Source organism: Ursus arctos, unplaced genomic scaffold, assembly GCF_023065955.2.
Source record: "Ursus arctos isolate Adak ecotype North America unplaced genomic scaffold, UrsArc2.0 scaffold_1, whole genome shotgun sequence".
In the NCBI taxonomy this organism is placed as follows: domain Eukaryota; kingdom Metazoa; phylum Chordata; class Mammalia; order Carnivora; family Ursidae; genus Ursus; species Ursus arctos.
This window is the reverse complement of record NW_026622763.1, coordinates 76,700,119-76,716,217: the sequence shown is the minus strand read 5'-3', so window position 1 is coordinate 76,716,217 and position 16,099 is coordinate 76,700,119. Positions and strand designations below refer to the sequence as shown.

Here is a 16,099-nt window from a genome sequence, read left to right as displayed (position 1 = left end):
TTCTATTAATAGGTATAATTTGGTGTGTTCTGTGGAGGAAGTGAGTTCTGGGTCTTCCTTTATCACCACCAGGGAGTGAAACATCTTAATTGCGTTTTATCTGCTCTTCTTGGTTAAATTAGTTACTGGTTTATATATTTTGTTGACCCTAGATCAATTTGGGAATTGATATCTTAACACTACTGAATCTTTCCATCTGTGCACATGTAATTTTTGCCATGCATTTAGATCTTTAATTTCACTGAGAAATGTTTTGTTGTTTTCAGTGTACAAGTCTTAATGTTTCTTCTGTTAAGTTTATTACTTTATTATGCTGCTTCTTTTAAAATTACTACGTTTCTTCTGTTAAATTTATTCCTAAGGATTTTGTTATTTCAGTGCTTTTTCAGATATACATGTTTTCATTGCTATTATATAGAAATACAAAAGATTTTTTTGTATTTTGTTCTTGTATCCTGATACTTCACTTGAGCTTGTTTATTCTAGTAATTTCTTTTTGTGTGTGTGGATTTCTTTAGACTTTCTATATATAGGATTGTAATGTCTGTACATAAAGACCATTTTTGCCACTTTCTTTCAAATGTGGATACTTTTTATTTCTTTTTCTTGTGTGACTGCATTGGATATAACAAGTGTCGATTAAAAGTAGTGAGAGTGAACACTTGCCTTACCAATCCGAGGGGGAAAAGCATTCAGTCTTTCACCATTGAGTGTGATGTTAGGTAAGTTCCTTTCTATTCCTAGTCTGTTCAGAGTTTTTATTAAGAATGAATTTTAGGGGCACCTGGGTGATTAAACATCTGCCTTCAGCTAAGGTCCTAATCCCAGGGTCCTGGGATCGAGCCCTGCATGCAGGGAGTCTGCTTCTCTCTCTCCTTCTGCCTCTCCCCCAGCTTGTGCTCTTTCTCTCTCTCTCAAATAAAATCTTTACAAAAATTTTAGATTTTGTCTGATACATTTTCTGTATCTCTTGAAGTGATCATGTGGTTTTTGTTCTTTATTGGACATATTTATTATGGTTTATTACATTAACTGATTTTCAGATGGAAAAATCCCACTTTCTTATGGCATATGGTCCTCTTTGTATGTTGTTGGATTTGGTTTACTCATATTTTGTTGAGGGTTTTTACCTCTATTCATGAGGAATATTGACCTGTTGTTATCTTGCAATATATGTCTGGCTTTGGTATGAACATAATATTGACCTCATAAAATATCTTGCGGGAATGTTCCTTCCTCTCCCCCCTCCTTTTTTTCTCTGAAACAGTTTGTAAAGGATTGTTATAATTTCTTCTTTAAATGTTTGGTAGAATTCACCAGTGAAACAAATCTGGGCCTGAGTTTTTCTTTTTAGGAAGTTGTAGTTACTAATTCAATTTCTTTACTTGTTATAGGTATTTTAAGATATTCTTTCTTCTTGAGTCAGTGTTGGTAATTTGTGTCTTTCTAAGAATTTTTTCCATTTCATCTAAATTGTCTAATTTGTTAACATAAAATTATTTATAGTTGTAGTAGTTTATATGCCTTATATGACAATGAACTTTGCAGACACAATGAATTTTAGGGTTTTGAGATGGGGAGATCATCCTGGATTATCTGAGTTGGGCCCTAAATGTAATCACAAATGCCTTTATAAGAGAGAGATAGAGGGGTGCCTCAGTGGCTCGGTTGGTTAAGTGTTTGCGTTTGGCTCAGGTCATGATCCCAGGGTCCTGGGACCAAGTCCTGCATCAGGCTCCCTGCTTAGGGGGAGCCTGCTTCTCCCTCTCCTCCCCCCCCACCCCCTGCTCATGCTTTCTCTCACTCTCTCTCTCAAATAAATAAAATCTTTAAAAAAAGAGAGAGGTATGCTCTTGAGGATATATCTAGTAATGGAATTTCTGGATCATAATTACATATATGCTCAATTTCAGTACATAATACTAAACAGTTTTTCAAAGAAGATAGACCAATTTATGTTCTTACTGGCAGTGTATTAGAATTCTAGTTACTCCACATCCTGGCCACTTGATATGGTCAGTCTCTTTATTATTAACTATCCAAGAAATATGTTAGTGGTATCTCTTTGGGGTGTTAACTTTTTTCCCTGGTGATTAATGAGGGTGAGTTCCCTTCCACATGTTTACTAGCCATCACATAAATTCTTTTGTTAAATGCCTATTGATGTCTCTTTCTCATTTTTCTCTTGGATTTTTGACCTTTTTCTTATTAATTGGTATAAATTTGTATATATATTCTAGTTATAGGCTCCTTGTCACTTGTACTATACATGTTGTAAATATTTTCTTCCAAATGTGTATGACATCTTTTGATAAGCAGAAGTTATTAAATTTAATGGAGTTTACTGTATCAAACTTTTCCCCTTATGGTTATTGCTCTTTGTGTTCTGTTTTGGAAATCTACTCCAACCTCATGGAAATATTCTCTTGTATTATCTTGTTATTTCCTTTGACACTGAGATCAACAATTCACCTGTAAATGATTTTTCTGAGTATGGTGTGAGTTATAAGTCAGGTTTTCTTTTCATTTTTCTCTCACCTTCTTCCTTTTATTGTTTTTTGTTTTGTTTTCATGATAATTTCTACTCGACTTTCCTTAGAGTGTTTTTTCTCCACTATTGTGCAGTACCAACTTTGTCACAAATGAAGTGCCTATGTAGGGGTCTATTTCTAGACTCTAAACATTTTCTTTGGTGCATTTATCTATACTTTTGCTAATGCTTTCAGACTTTAAGAAATCATGTCCTTGTTTCTTTAATTTTTAAATCCTTCATTTTGTTTTTCTTCTTCAAGATGGTCTTAGCTATACTTGGTTTTCCATTTTCACATTAATTTTTGGAAAAGCTAATCAATTTCTGTAGGAAAACTTTTTGGGACTTTGATTTTGGTTGCATTGAATCTCTAGTTCAATTTGAGGAGATGAATTACTTAAAGTTGACTCTTGAACAGCATGAGAGTTAGGGACACTGACCCCCATGTGGTTGAAAATCCATGTATAACTTGTGATTCCCCCCAAAATTTACTAATATCTGCCATTGACTGGAAGCTTTACTGATGACATAAACAGTTCATTAACACATGTTTTCTATGCTATGTATATTATATACTATATATTCTTACAATAAAGTAAACTAAAGAAAGGAAAATGTTAAGAAATTCATAAGGAAATGAAAATACATTTATAGTACTGTATGTATATTTATTGGAAAAAACTCACATATTGGTGAACCCATGTTCATGTTATTTGATGGCCATCTGTGTGTGTGTGTGTGTGTATCATGAAGCAATAATATTTACATATATAAATATATAAGCGTATTATATACATTACATGTATAGTATTTATATATTTATATGTAAGTATATATACTTATGATACCTAAGTATATGTATCTCAGTATAATATACATATGTACATAATATAAATATAATGTAATAAAACTATGCCTTGCTTCTTTATGCTTTTACACTTATTTATTCTGTCTAGGCTTCTCTCCCTCTAGTTCTTAATTTTTTTCCTCTTCATACTCAACTTGAAGTAATCATCACCTCCTTCCCTAACACTCTTTCTCCCTACCCCCCTTCTTTGCCATGTGTTTATGAGATACTTCGTAGGCATCCTGGAATGGGCTTGGTACTGGAATCTTACCTCTTGTGCCCCTTTTGCTCCAGGGCTGTGGACATTAGTATTTGCTAAAAAGTGGACAATCAAATGAGGAACTGAGTATCAGTTTATCTAAGGCTTTCTGGTAATGAGTCTAAACTGGAAAATATTGTGGAACTCCTACCTCCATCTCAAATTGAAGGCAGCATGTATGAAATGGAGAAGGTAACCTGCTTCCTTCTAAGCAGACTCTGCCTAGGTGGGACTATGCATGGAAACTGGCAGCTGAAAGCCTCCAGAAAGGCAGATTTAGGAAAGTGAGACAAATTATAGACATTTAGCTGTGACTCCATGGAAGCAGTCTCCAAATTGCTTTGACTGCACAGTCTTAGCAATAAAGAACATATGAACATCTATCACCAATGTTTGTATATTTATTTCTACATTGTATAAATGTACTGTAATTTACTACATAAAGTCTACAATATACAAAAATTAAAAATGGCAAGTATTTCTAAAAATGATTTCCATGTTTATTAGTGGTACAGAGTTCAATAAGCACTATTGAAAAGCACGATTTAATATTTGTGATGTAGTAATTTGAAGGTCTCATTCTAAGGCAAATTTATTATTTCAGTATATGGTTTGTAATGCTACTGTATTTGAAAAAGATACTTTCAAAGATTTGAAATTTCACATGGAAGAGGTATATCTTGGTTGTGCTTAGTAAAACCACTTTGCTCATTTTTCATTTCTATTCTACTTTGCAAAGTTTTTAGTCCAGATTTTATCAGTAAAATGTTATCTTTACTGAGTAATTAGTTCTGGCAAACTAATTGGAAGGCATTGCATTTTTTTATATTTAAAAGGAAAAATGGTCTCCTAACGTGCTGAAACCCTTCTTTTGTGAGATTTTTAAACAAATGAGGAAATGGTTTCTAAGTTGCTAAAGTGTGATACCATGAGCTTGTAGAGTGATCATAGTGCATTTGCACACAGAAAATAACATTGGATGAAAATATTTCCAATAGTTTTCAAAATGCTCTTATCTTCACATGAGTTCATTTCAAAAAGAGTTATTTTCACACTCATTAAAATGTCACTACTTTACTCTGAAAAGACAGATTAAGAAATATCCATTTTAAAATATTTGCTAGTTTACATACAGTTGATAGTTATTTGTCATCACAGAAAAGGTTAGCAAATTTGGAACATTTGTCTTGTGAGAATGTACATGGGATATCTTTATGTTTGCCAACTTTAAAAAATATTTTGCTATGAAATTTTTATGCTTAGTCCTCATCTATTTGTAAAACACACTGAATATGCTACTTAAAGTAAGTACTTAGTTGAGTGGTTAATCCACTTAACTAGCAAATATGGTACCCTGAACTCATGAAGGCAGTGGTCTGACCTCTCTGAGTATAAAACTCACACTTTTCCTCAGAATATTTGTCTACTGCTTATAGTTAGTTATATGTGCTTACTTTCTTACTTGTTAAAGAAAATTGTTGAATTCCGATATTTTCTTCCACTACTCTAGGGGATAGTTCCTGGGCCCTGCTGTGAGTGTCCTTGTTTCATGGGGACAGAACCACAGAGGGTGAAAGAGAGTCATTGCTCCTGAGCTAGGCAGGGAAAAGAGGATTCAAAAAATATTTTTTAGAGTTAATAATTCCAGGTACTTGTGTTTGCAGAATGAATGGGAAAATCTGACCAATCAAATAAGTTATTCTTTTTCCCATGTAAGAAATCTGGGTTGGCTAAAGAAAAAGTAAAGATAAAAGTCTATTTTTTCAGCCATCGTTTTTCTGATAGAGAAACCATCATTGGTTTGCCTTTTTTTTTTTTCCACCTGTCTTCAACACCAGACTGAATTTCTTAAGGGTAAGAACACTTCAAGCTGGAACAGTGCCAGGCATATAGTTGTGCCGACACATAGTAAATGTTAATTAATGTAAAGACACTGAGGTTTCTATTAGGGCTAGGAAGTAAGAATATTCTGGAAAAGCTAAGCATGTAGGCTTGTGCGTTTCCAAGTAAAACTGAAATGGAGGAGAGTAGGTCAAAAAGGTCACTGGGGAAGAAGTGCAGAACAATGAAAGTGAATATACAGACTTTTAAAAGATGTGCCATGAGGGACTTTTACTCAGAGTGGGGCCAAAAGTAACAGAGATGAAAGGCATAGTCGAATTAACTGAAATAAAACTTCTCTGCAGCTTCAGGAGAAATTCTAGGTGGTATAAGTAGGCCTTATGAGACTAGTCTTTAGAACTTCTGTTCAAGGTTCTAATAGAATTTAGGCAAAGAGTTATTTTGCTCATGTTGCCACTGAAGAGAACTCTGCTCAGATAAGGAAAGGAAAATAAAAAGGTAGTGATCTGAGGAGGGGGAGACAGTATTTTTGCCACATAGTTAAAGATAAATTGAGTCTTTGGTCTTACAAAAATACAATTATTTTGTATTTATTAAAATGTATATTCAAAGTAGACTTCCATGATAAGGTTATCATAACATTAGAAAGCATGAGGGTCCACACTGAATACACATATAATGTACCATGGGTTGGTGTTTATGTGAGAATATAGTAATTGTCACTCAGTTACCTTAAACTACAAATTATACAAATATATAAAAATCATATATATAAAACCTATTAAGCCAATCAGATGCAGCAATAGCAAAATGACCCAACATATACACAACAATTTTTTTCAGTACAACTAAAGTGTTTGTTATATACTTTGAAGCAAAAATTTCAACATAACTGAGGATTTATTATATACATCAAAAATTGAACAGTTGATTCTTAAAAAGATACAAAACAACAGATTCCTGGGAAGTTAATGTTTATAAGTAAGACCATGTTGATTCAAGTTAGCAAAATTTGGGGATAAATACAATTCTTCTTTTCAAGTTAGATTTGTAATAGGTTTTTCTGTATTCCCCTCATTTCTCCCCTCCATTCTCCTTCCTTCTCTCTCGCTTTACCTTTAAAATCTATACTAAAATGTCTTGTAATTTTTAAAAGCTAACCATCATGTGTAGTGACCAGAGCTCTTAAGAACAAAGTTAAATACCAACCCACAAATATCTGTTAGTGAAGTTACTCTGGAGGAAATGACACAACTCAAAACCAAAAGCCATTTGTCCATCGCTCCATTCCCGCTTACCTACTATTCCAAAGTATTAAATTGCAGTTCCTTCTGTGGCTGATTGAATGAATATTGGAATAACTTGCAAGCAGGATCACTGCCATCTATGGGCTATGGTTCTAGTCCACATCAGATTAAGAATAAAATGTGCTAATGATGGTCATTTTTAGTTAGCAAGCAGAGCTCATTAGTCATGGTACTTGCACTTTTCTCCTCTCTCATGATTCCCTTAATGATTTTATATTTAATTGCTTACATTTTGTTTCTCTAACTTATTGATAAACTTATTGAAGGTAGGGATGAGATTTCTACTCATATTAATATTCCACTGCATAGAATAATACTTGTTACTTAGTAGATACTCATAAAATATTTGTTGAAATACACTTTTATCTATTTCTTCTTTGCCTTCTAAAGTCTTATTTTATTTACATCACAGATGCTGAGAAAAACTCTTAAAGGGTCTGAAAGTAAAGAACTGGAAATAACACCTGAAGTGCCAACTTTGGTACCATTTGGGGATGTGGTATGTGAGACTAATCCTCCATAAACCTGTACAAATTATTTCTTATTTTATGTGAAGACTAGTTAATATTTATTATTTAATAATCAAAAGGTATATATAGAGAATGATTCTGACAACATTTGTGAATCTTTTATTTTTTCATTGAGTCAGAAAAGCATTCTATAATCACTGAAATTATGGAAAACATCTTGATGCACAGAAAAAAGAAATGTTTTCTATATAGGGATTCCCAAAATCTAGTTATGTCAGAATCATCTGGGATACTTTTTAAAAATGTCGATTCTTGTCCCCCACCTAAGATCTGCTAACTTGGAATCTGGGAATGGGGCCTAAGATTCAGTATCTTTATTGTGCTGGTCAGGTGATTGCATTTATCGTCAGATTTAGGAGCCTTTGAGCTATGATTTGAAAATTGACCCCACACCTTTCCCTCATCCAAAAAAATAGTAAGTCCCAGGAATAAAAGCAAACATACTCATGAATCATATACATACACACAAACACACAGGTACGGCCAAATATCTAGGCTGAGAACCAGAAAAATCTGTTTTTTTTTTCTTTTGGGTGCTATCCAGTATAGGACATGAGATGTATGTGTATTTAGAACTATCAAGTGTGTGGTATTCTTTTACAGTTATCTCCATTCCTTTTTTTTTATTCATTTATTTGACAGAGAGAAAGACAGCCAGTGAGAGAGGGAACACAAGCAGGGGGAGTGGGAGAGGAAGAAGCAGGCCCCCAGTGGAGGAGCCTGATGTGGGGCTCGATCCCAGAACATCAGGATCACTCCCTGAGCCGAAGGCAGACGCTTAAGGACTGAGCCACCCAGGCGCCCCAGTTATCTCTATTCCTGAACATCATTAGAATAGTTACTGGGTATGAAGTGACAGTTTCTCTTGGCCTTCTTCTCTAGATTCTATCATATACTGCACATTTTCTTGATTAAAAAATATATGATGAATTTAAACCATGATTTTGGGGGGAAAAAGTAAGACTATATTAATGTATACATTTTGTTTCTACAAAACAAGCACAGTGTCCCTTTATCCACCTAATTATATAGCGTTTTCGTATATCACAAAGTCACTGTTCGAATCTAAACTTAGAAATAAGATTCCTTGAAATCACTTTCGGCTGTAAGCTATTACGCATGCCATTATGTTGACGTACTGATTTCCGTAACCCATACGTTTGAGTATGACATCTACATTCCTTCAGAATTGATACTTTGATTTCATTCACACTTCCTAACTTCATAGTTTCTCTTTTCCTTAGTTGAATTACATATTGCTAGACATTAATAACCTTCTTTTAAAGGTCAGCTGGAAGTTTTTGACAGATGTTCGGCATGTGATACCTCCTCTCAGTGTATGATTGGTCACATGACTTTCTGAAACCTCTGTGATTTATTCTGGGGTATTTGGCAAGGCTTGTACGTGTGTCTGCAGTGATGGCTACATCACAACCCACGATTCCCCTTTCTGATAGAGCCCTTTTTCAGAAAAAAATGTGAAAAAGCCTGTCTTAAAATTGGGCCCCTAAAGTTCTTTTGTGAACACAGTTCTAGTTGCTTTCCTGTTTTACGTGCATTTGGTGGGTTGGTGAAGATGTTGACTTGGTTATAGCTTTGGGCCACAGATGGGTCTCAGAATCTGTGGCAACATTTGTTATCCACAGTCTGGGAATGGTCATCATTATATTTTTAAGTGTTAAATATTTTTCTATATTTGAAAAACCATGAGAGACTCTTAACTATAGGAAACAAACTGAGGGTTGCTGGAGGGGAGGTGGGTGGAGGATGGGGTAACTGGGTGATGGGCATGAAGGAGGATGCGTGATGTGATGAGCACTGGGTGTTATATGCAACTGATGAATCACTGAACTCTACCTCTGAAACTAATGATGTACTTAATATATGTTGCCTAATTAAATTTAAATAAAAATATATTTGAATAGAAATTTTTTTTGTTTTATATGGACTATGATATAAAAGTATAAAGAGCTACTAAAATATAAGGGAAGTTAAGTTACCCATGGCTTCATGTTAAATACTTGGCAGGCAGGCAGTGATTTATGACAGAATGTTAATGTATAGCATTATGCAATACAACATTGTAGTAATACTTCCCTGTTTTACCCTCCTCACGTATAACTCTAATTTTAAGAAATAAAAATGATTCATGGAATCACCTATGGCAGTGCCATTTAAAATCCTGCCTAGATCGTGTAATATGCATTACATACATTTGCATTTGGAAACTTAGAACCTTTCCTTTAACATAACATTTCATATCAAAGTGTCCTTGAGAAGTAGACCAGAGTACTTTCTTCTTGGGATTTCATCATTCATATACCATAGTCTTTTAATTAAATACTGGATGCTAATTTCTTTTTCTGTATTATTTTACAATCAAATCTTAAAAATTATTTACATACATTTAAAAATACTATTGGGCCATTTTTTTTTTGTTGTTTCACAGTGTTTAATATAATATTGCTATTGTTTTTACTTGGTTTTTAAGACCAAACATGGCTAAATATATTTGGCTGATAATGCAAATCAGTATTCAGATATTCCAGTATTCATTTTATATTTGCTTTTATGCTGAAACAGGAGGTATAATTTTCTTTAAATTTAGAAATACTTTGTACAAGAGAGAATGAATTTTTCACAGTCCTTGGGACATTGTAGTGAATGAATGATTGTTGAATGAATAGAGTGGTTTTAGGATACTGAATAAAAAAGCCCATCTGAAGCAAGGCATATTTTTTGTTATTATATGCAGCATGCTATGCTTTGTCAGTTCTCATCTAATATAAAATAACAGTGATTCAAAGAGCGATGGTTGGATTTAAGTCAATAATGCTCTTTTTTTTTTCTCGCTTTGTATTCTTGTTCATTTTTTTTTTAAAGTTTCTGGAAGCCAGGCTTTATTTTTATTTTTATTTTTTGATGTGATGTTCCATGATTCATTATTTGCTATTCTTGTTCATTTTAGTTTTACTTTGAATAAATCCTGCCTATTTTTCTTCTGTATTTCTGTTTTGGTGTTTTCCATTAACTAGATATTTCTAATGAGAAACAATGTTTTAATAAGAGAAACTAGCAAAGTGGAGCTTTTAAAATATATGTTGTTTGGTATAGAATAAAATGGAAGAAAAATTAACTTTTAAAAATTCATTTGCTGTGTTTTTATTTTGGTTGTTTTAGGTTGGCTGCCTTGCTGTTCATATAAAGAACTGCAGACATCTCACACCTAGGAGTATCCTTTCTTTTGATTTAAGAGCCGTACTGTGATCAGACATGTCTGTTTCATTTATGTATTGCTGCATGACAAAACACTCCAAGACTTAGTGGCTTAAACCCTTCACCATTTTATTATTAATCACGATGTGTATTCACTAGGTGCTACTTCTCCGCATGATCACAGCAGGCTCTGTGGTCAGCTGGCAGTTCAAAAGGGCTAGAATATCTAAAATGGCTCATTTACATGGCTGGTGCTTCAGTGAGGATGCCTGGAAGAATGGGCTTAGCTAGGAAGCTGAAATGGCTAGACCTTTCTCTCTTTCCATAGAGTCCCAAGGTCTTGTCTTTCCATCATATTTTTTTTCTGCATTAATTTTGATCTTTGAAAAAATATTACAATAAAATATTATTTATTTTGATTACTGAAGTTTTTGGTGTCCCCTTAAATTTTGGACCATGGCTGGTGCCTCTCTTACCCTGTCCTAGACCCAGCCCTGGTCATGTCCACTGCATATTAAAGTAGTCACAGGGCCAGGCCAGATTCAAGAGCAGAGGAAAATAAACTCCATTTTTTGATGTGCAAAGTGAAAAAAGTTTTTCACCCATCTGTAATCCACCTCAATCACCATATAAGTTAAAGGAAAAATATATATCTTACCAAAAAGAAAGGAAAAATACGTATCTTAGATGATAATACTAATTATTTCTATGTAATAATTGTGCTGTCTTAAACATTGTTTGAAGGGTTTATTTATCGTGGTGCTTTCAAATAAACTGCTCGTTATCAGATTTATCATGGCATAAAACCAGTCTCATTATGAAGACTTGGTGTTTCTTTTTTATATAAAGTGAATTATTTGTTTTAAAGATTTCATTTATTTTTATGAGAGAGAGACCATGAGTGTGGGGGACTAGGGGCAGAGGGTTGGAAGCAGACTCGCCTCTCAACTGGGAGCCCAATGCGAGATTTGATCCCAGGACCCTGGGATCATGACCTGAGCCATAGGCAGACGCTTAATGGACTCGCCACCCAGCTGCCCCTATAAAGTGAATTACTGAAGATAATTCTACATGAAGAGATTTTTGAAGATAATTAGTTAAATCATAAAACAAAATTGTTTTAATGCATGGAGTGCTACAAATGATAAAAATACAGTATAGTATACTTAAGTATGTAGTGAAATGAATAAGAGAATAGACATACCGCTTTAGTCTAAAGAATAGTCTAAAGAATAGGCTGCTTTAAATTTTGTTGTCTTAATGTTAAAAATAACTCAAGTGACTTTTGAATTTTTGCATTTCTACATAATTATGCTCAAAAGAGTTTTTAACTATATATCGTAAATGTTTAGTCACCTTAAAAAATAATAAATAGAGGGGCTCTTGGGTGGCTCAGTTGGTTAAGCATCTGACTCTTGATTTCGGCTCAGGTCATGACCTCAGGGACACTCACACTGGGCATGGAGCCTGCTTAAGATTCTCTCCCTTCCCCCCAACCCCCTGCCCCGCCGTTCACACACACTCTCTCTCTCTCTCTAAAAATGATAATATATAGAAACATTTGCAAAAGTTTGTATGGAAATGTGAGGATGGAAATATGAGAAGTGATCTGAATAATAATCAACCTTCCTTTTGCTACTTACATTGTGCCTACCATTGATGGACAAAAATACTATTTTAAAAGACTTTTAAAATTGTTTAATATAATCTACCATTACTTTCTTTATTTGATTGATTCTTAGGTTTTGCCTGAATTGTTTAGTGGATTAATTTTATAATGTGTTATTGTACAATTACAACAAAATTTCCTTCCTCAATATCTATTTTCAGTCATTTTACAACATTACAGTAATTTGTTCATTCGCATCTCTATAAACAACATTGTGAAATGTACAAAAATGCGTAGCTTGCTATCCCAAAATGAGGAAAAGAGCACTACAATTAATTTTGATGACATAAAGTACTTTTCTGTACAGGTAATGTTAAAGTTCTCTTCTGGATATAAGAATGCATTTTTACAGTTTCAGATAGTCTACACTAATTATATCCTTTTTTTAGAGATAGGAAAGAAACAAATGCAGTGCCTTTTTATTTATTTACAGTATTCTATTTCTGTACTATGGGATATATTGGTGGGTTTTTTAAAATAAACAACTTACTAGAAGATGCATAATCTTGATGGTCTTCTTCCCTAAGATCTCACTGTCTGTGGTTCTGAGTGTTCAGCAAGCATGCATTCTTCTCTGTCTTGCTCTCCTCCTCTCTATGCTCTTCCACCCTGTCTTAGCTTGGGCCGCTACAACAAATGACCATAGGTGGGGTGGCTTAAACAACACACATTCATTTCTCAGCTTTCTGGAGGCGAGGAAGTTCAGGATCAGGGTGCTGGCAGATCTGGTGTCTGGTGAGAGCCTGCTTTCTGATTTCCCGATGACCATCTTCTCATTGTATAGTGACATGGCAGAGAGCAAAGAGATCATCTTTCTTGGGTCTCTTCTTGTAAGAGCACTAATCCAACTCATTAGGGCTCTACCCTCATGACCTAACTACCTCCCCAACACCACACCTGCAAATACCATCACATTGGGGATTTAGGCTTCAACATATGAATTTTGAGGGGATGCAGATGTTCAGTCCAGAGCATACCCTTTCTTTTTTTCATTTCCTCATTTCTCTCTCTCATTTCTTCTTATATAAACTCTGATTGGTTTGCATGGATTAACTTATTTAGTCTTTATAACAACCCCCCAAAATATATATATTCTTTTATTATAATCCTCATTTTACAGATGAGAAAACAGGTACTGTTAGGTAGAAGAACTCTCTTAAGGTCCTAGAACTAGTAAGTGGTGGAGCTGGGAATGGAGTCAGTCTGGCTTCAGACTACACCTTATTAAACTTCCTGTCACACCAGAGTTTCCTATGCTAAGAATTTGTGTCTCTTTATAGCTAAGCTTAGAATCTTGAATGTATCTTAGAGTTTTCGTTAAGTGAGAGCAACACTATTTCATGTAGCTGTAGGATTCATTGATTAGTCCAGTCGTTAGTCCTAATAGTTTTATTATACTGGTTAAATTTTAGTGAAATCCTAAAACATTCCCTCAATGCTCTGTATTTTTAACCTTCAGTTTTAATCTTCCAAACTTTATTTTGCTTAAGTCTTCAGTATTGAAGATAGTTCTTTAAGCATAGTTTTTTAAAAAACACCAAAAAACAGGCGTAGTTTTGCTAAAGGCGATCTATACTATTTATTTTACTTTGCAAATAGTTTTCCTGAGCTTGCCAAGGTTTTCAAGAATTTTGTGGGTGTATGTACACTTAAATAAAACTTGGAGTTAATACTGGAAAATAATATAAGTTAATAAGGTGCTTATCTTTATTAGCACAATCAAAATCTTTTTCCTTATTTTAAGAGGAGCTGTTAGTTTGAGCATATTAAGAGGAGAATTTTAATGGAACTATGGAAAGTTTGGGAATGATTTAGTAATAACTACATAGAAAACTACACAAGGAAACAAAAATAAAAGTGCAAAACACATATTAACCCTAAGGGAAATTAAGAAGTGATAGAGAAAAGGAAATACAGTTGTAATTATATTGTTAAACTCTGAAAAATAGTTACATATACACAATAACACTAAGTATTGGTCTAATAAAAAAAGGTAAGATCTATATAGAATATATTGGAGGAATGAAAGGAAGAGAATGTGAAAATTTGGGGGGAGGGTGTTGAAAGTTAATATTTTTCTTCCACAATAAGCAGTTACTTGATAGTATCTAAAACTAAAATATCACTTAATAATAATGTAAGCATGTTACTTAGAAACATGATTTCCTGGCAAAAACCAGAAAAATCACTTTAAAACTTGAAAGGTGATTTCTGAGGAGTGGAAATTAGGGGCTGGTTTAGGATAGTGTTGTAAAATCATACCGAGGATTTACTTTACAGAGGTATGACTGAATGATGACACAGAGGGGCTAATGCCATTGAAAGAAGGGAAGAAAGGGACACAGCACACCACACTATCTAGGGCTTCAGGGGAAGTATCCGAGTGGTCAGGAGACAGAGGATGGAAATGAGAGAGCCTAGGCTAAAGCCTTTACTGGGGTTTTCTTGAGAAAGCAATGCAGAGCAGAGTCAGAAATTTAGGATTGGCTAGTTTGAATAATTCCCACAGGCTTTAGGCAGTAGGGTAGTCCCTAGTTGCTTGGTTCCTTGTCCTGGGTTGATTTGGGGCCAGGGAAATACTGGCTCCATGTGAGAGTTAGATTGGGAGGTGGTTAGGGCTATAATTTTGGGATTGGTTTGCATATGAAAGATGTGCCTCCATCTCACTAAACCCTTTGCTATCTCTAGGAGTTGGCTAGCCCAGGGTGAGAAAGTCTGTCTCTGGCCAGGCTTTTTAAGATGTCAAAACATCATAAAATACAGAAAAAAGATTAAACGTGGGAGAAAAAAAAAGTTGCTTTTGTTTGCTTTTTAACCATCGTAGAACTGTTTGATTTTTAAACTGTGTATTTATATAACTAGGATAAAATAAAATTATACATTTTATACTTTGGGATACATTTTATCAATAAGTTATTGAACAAAGACTGGAAAGGATGTTGGATGTCTTTTGATATTGGCTATTTTTATTACCTAGATTTTCTGGGTTGGATACTGGATATCGGGTTACCTTTTATAATACAGTTTCAGTAGAGTGTTGAGGCTAAACTTTTGTGTAGAGTTAAGAGAATGTAGGCAGTGCATGTTTCAAAAGTTTGTAATTGATGTTACACATAACAAGATCCTAATTTTTGTTGACATTAGGGTATATGTAACTGTGCGATTGAGAAGTTATAAGGCTAATAACATGTGAAAACTAACCATTAGGTGGGTATACAACAAAATCTAGTTTATGGATGTACTTATTCAGAAATTATATCTGAAATTCAGACTGAAAATGTGATAATTCTTTTCATATGTATTTTATATCAAGGTTCCCAGGCGTCAAGATGATGAGCGGAATAATATTTACTTGGAACTAATGCAATATGAAAATACAGAAAAATATCCTCTCTTATTAGGGAGTGTTCAGGTACACCTTTATGATGTAATTCAGGTAAGTATCAAGGTTATTTTTTTCACCATGGTATCACATTGTCCAGTTGGTGTTTGTTGTTATAATTTATCTGTATCGGATGGACTCTTTTTGGTTTATTATCTACCTGCAAACTCATATGCTTAGGAAACAATGTCTCCCTCTGGCTATATTAAAAAAAAAAAAAAAGAGTTGGCTTGAAACAGCCTAATATTTAAAAGATTTATTGTGTGGAAGGGCAATGATAAAACCTAGAAGACTAATAAGCATGTTTTATTATGTTTTCTGGAATGTTTTTAAACAGGACTCAATCCACAAACCCTGTCTCTTAGTTGACAGCCCAAATTTCAGTTCTTTTCTCCTTAGCTGGGCCGTTTGCTGTCTGCCCTGGGCCCGTGTTGTTTAGGGGCCTGCCAGAGTTGGGGACAGGGTTTGTACACACATTTTGTCTTTCCTTCTCTCTTGCTTTCTCCTGTCTAGGATT

At 34.3% G+C, this 16,099-nt stretch overlaps 1 protein-coding gene across 1 annotated transcript in view; it reads left to right on the top strand.

Annotated features, from left to right (window-relative positions):
* Positions 1 to 16,099, top strand: part of C2CD6 (C2 calcium dependent domain containing 6) — a 142,946-nt gene that overhangs the window by 21,190 nt on the left and 105,657 nt on the right. The window contains exons 2-5 of the mRNA XM_048214000.2: positions 7,198 to 7,284; positions 10,496 to 10,547; positions 12,362 to 12,507; positions 15,514 to 15,636. Of these exons, the coding sequence (XP_048069957.2) occupies positions 7,198 to 7,284; positions 10,496 to 10,547; positions 12,362 to 12,507; positions 15,514 to 15,636 (408 nt within the window). The remainder of the gene's footprint in view (positions 1 to 7,197; positions 7,285 to 10,495; positions 10,548 to 12,361; positions 12,508 to 15,513; positions 15,637 to 16,099) is intronic.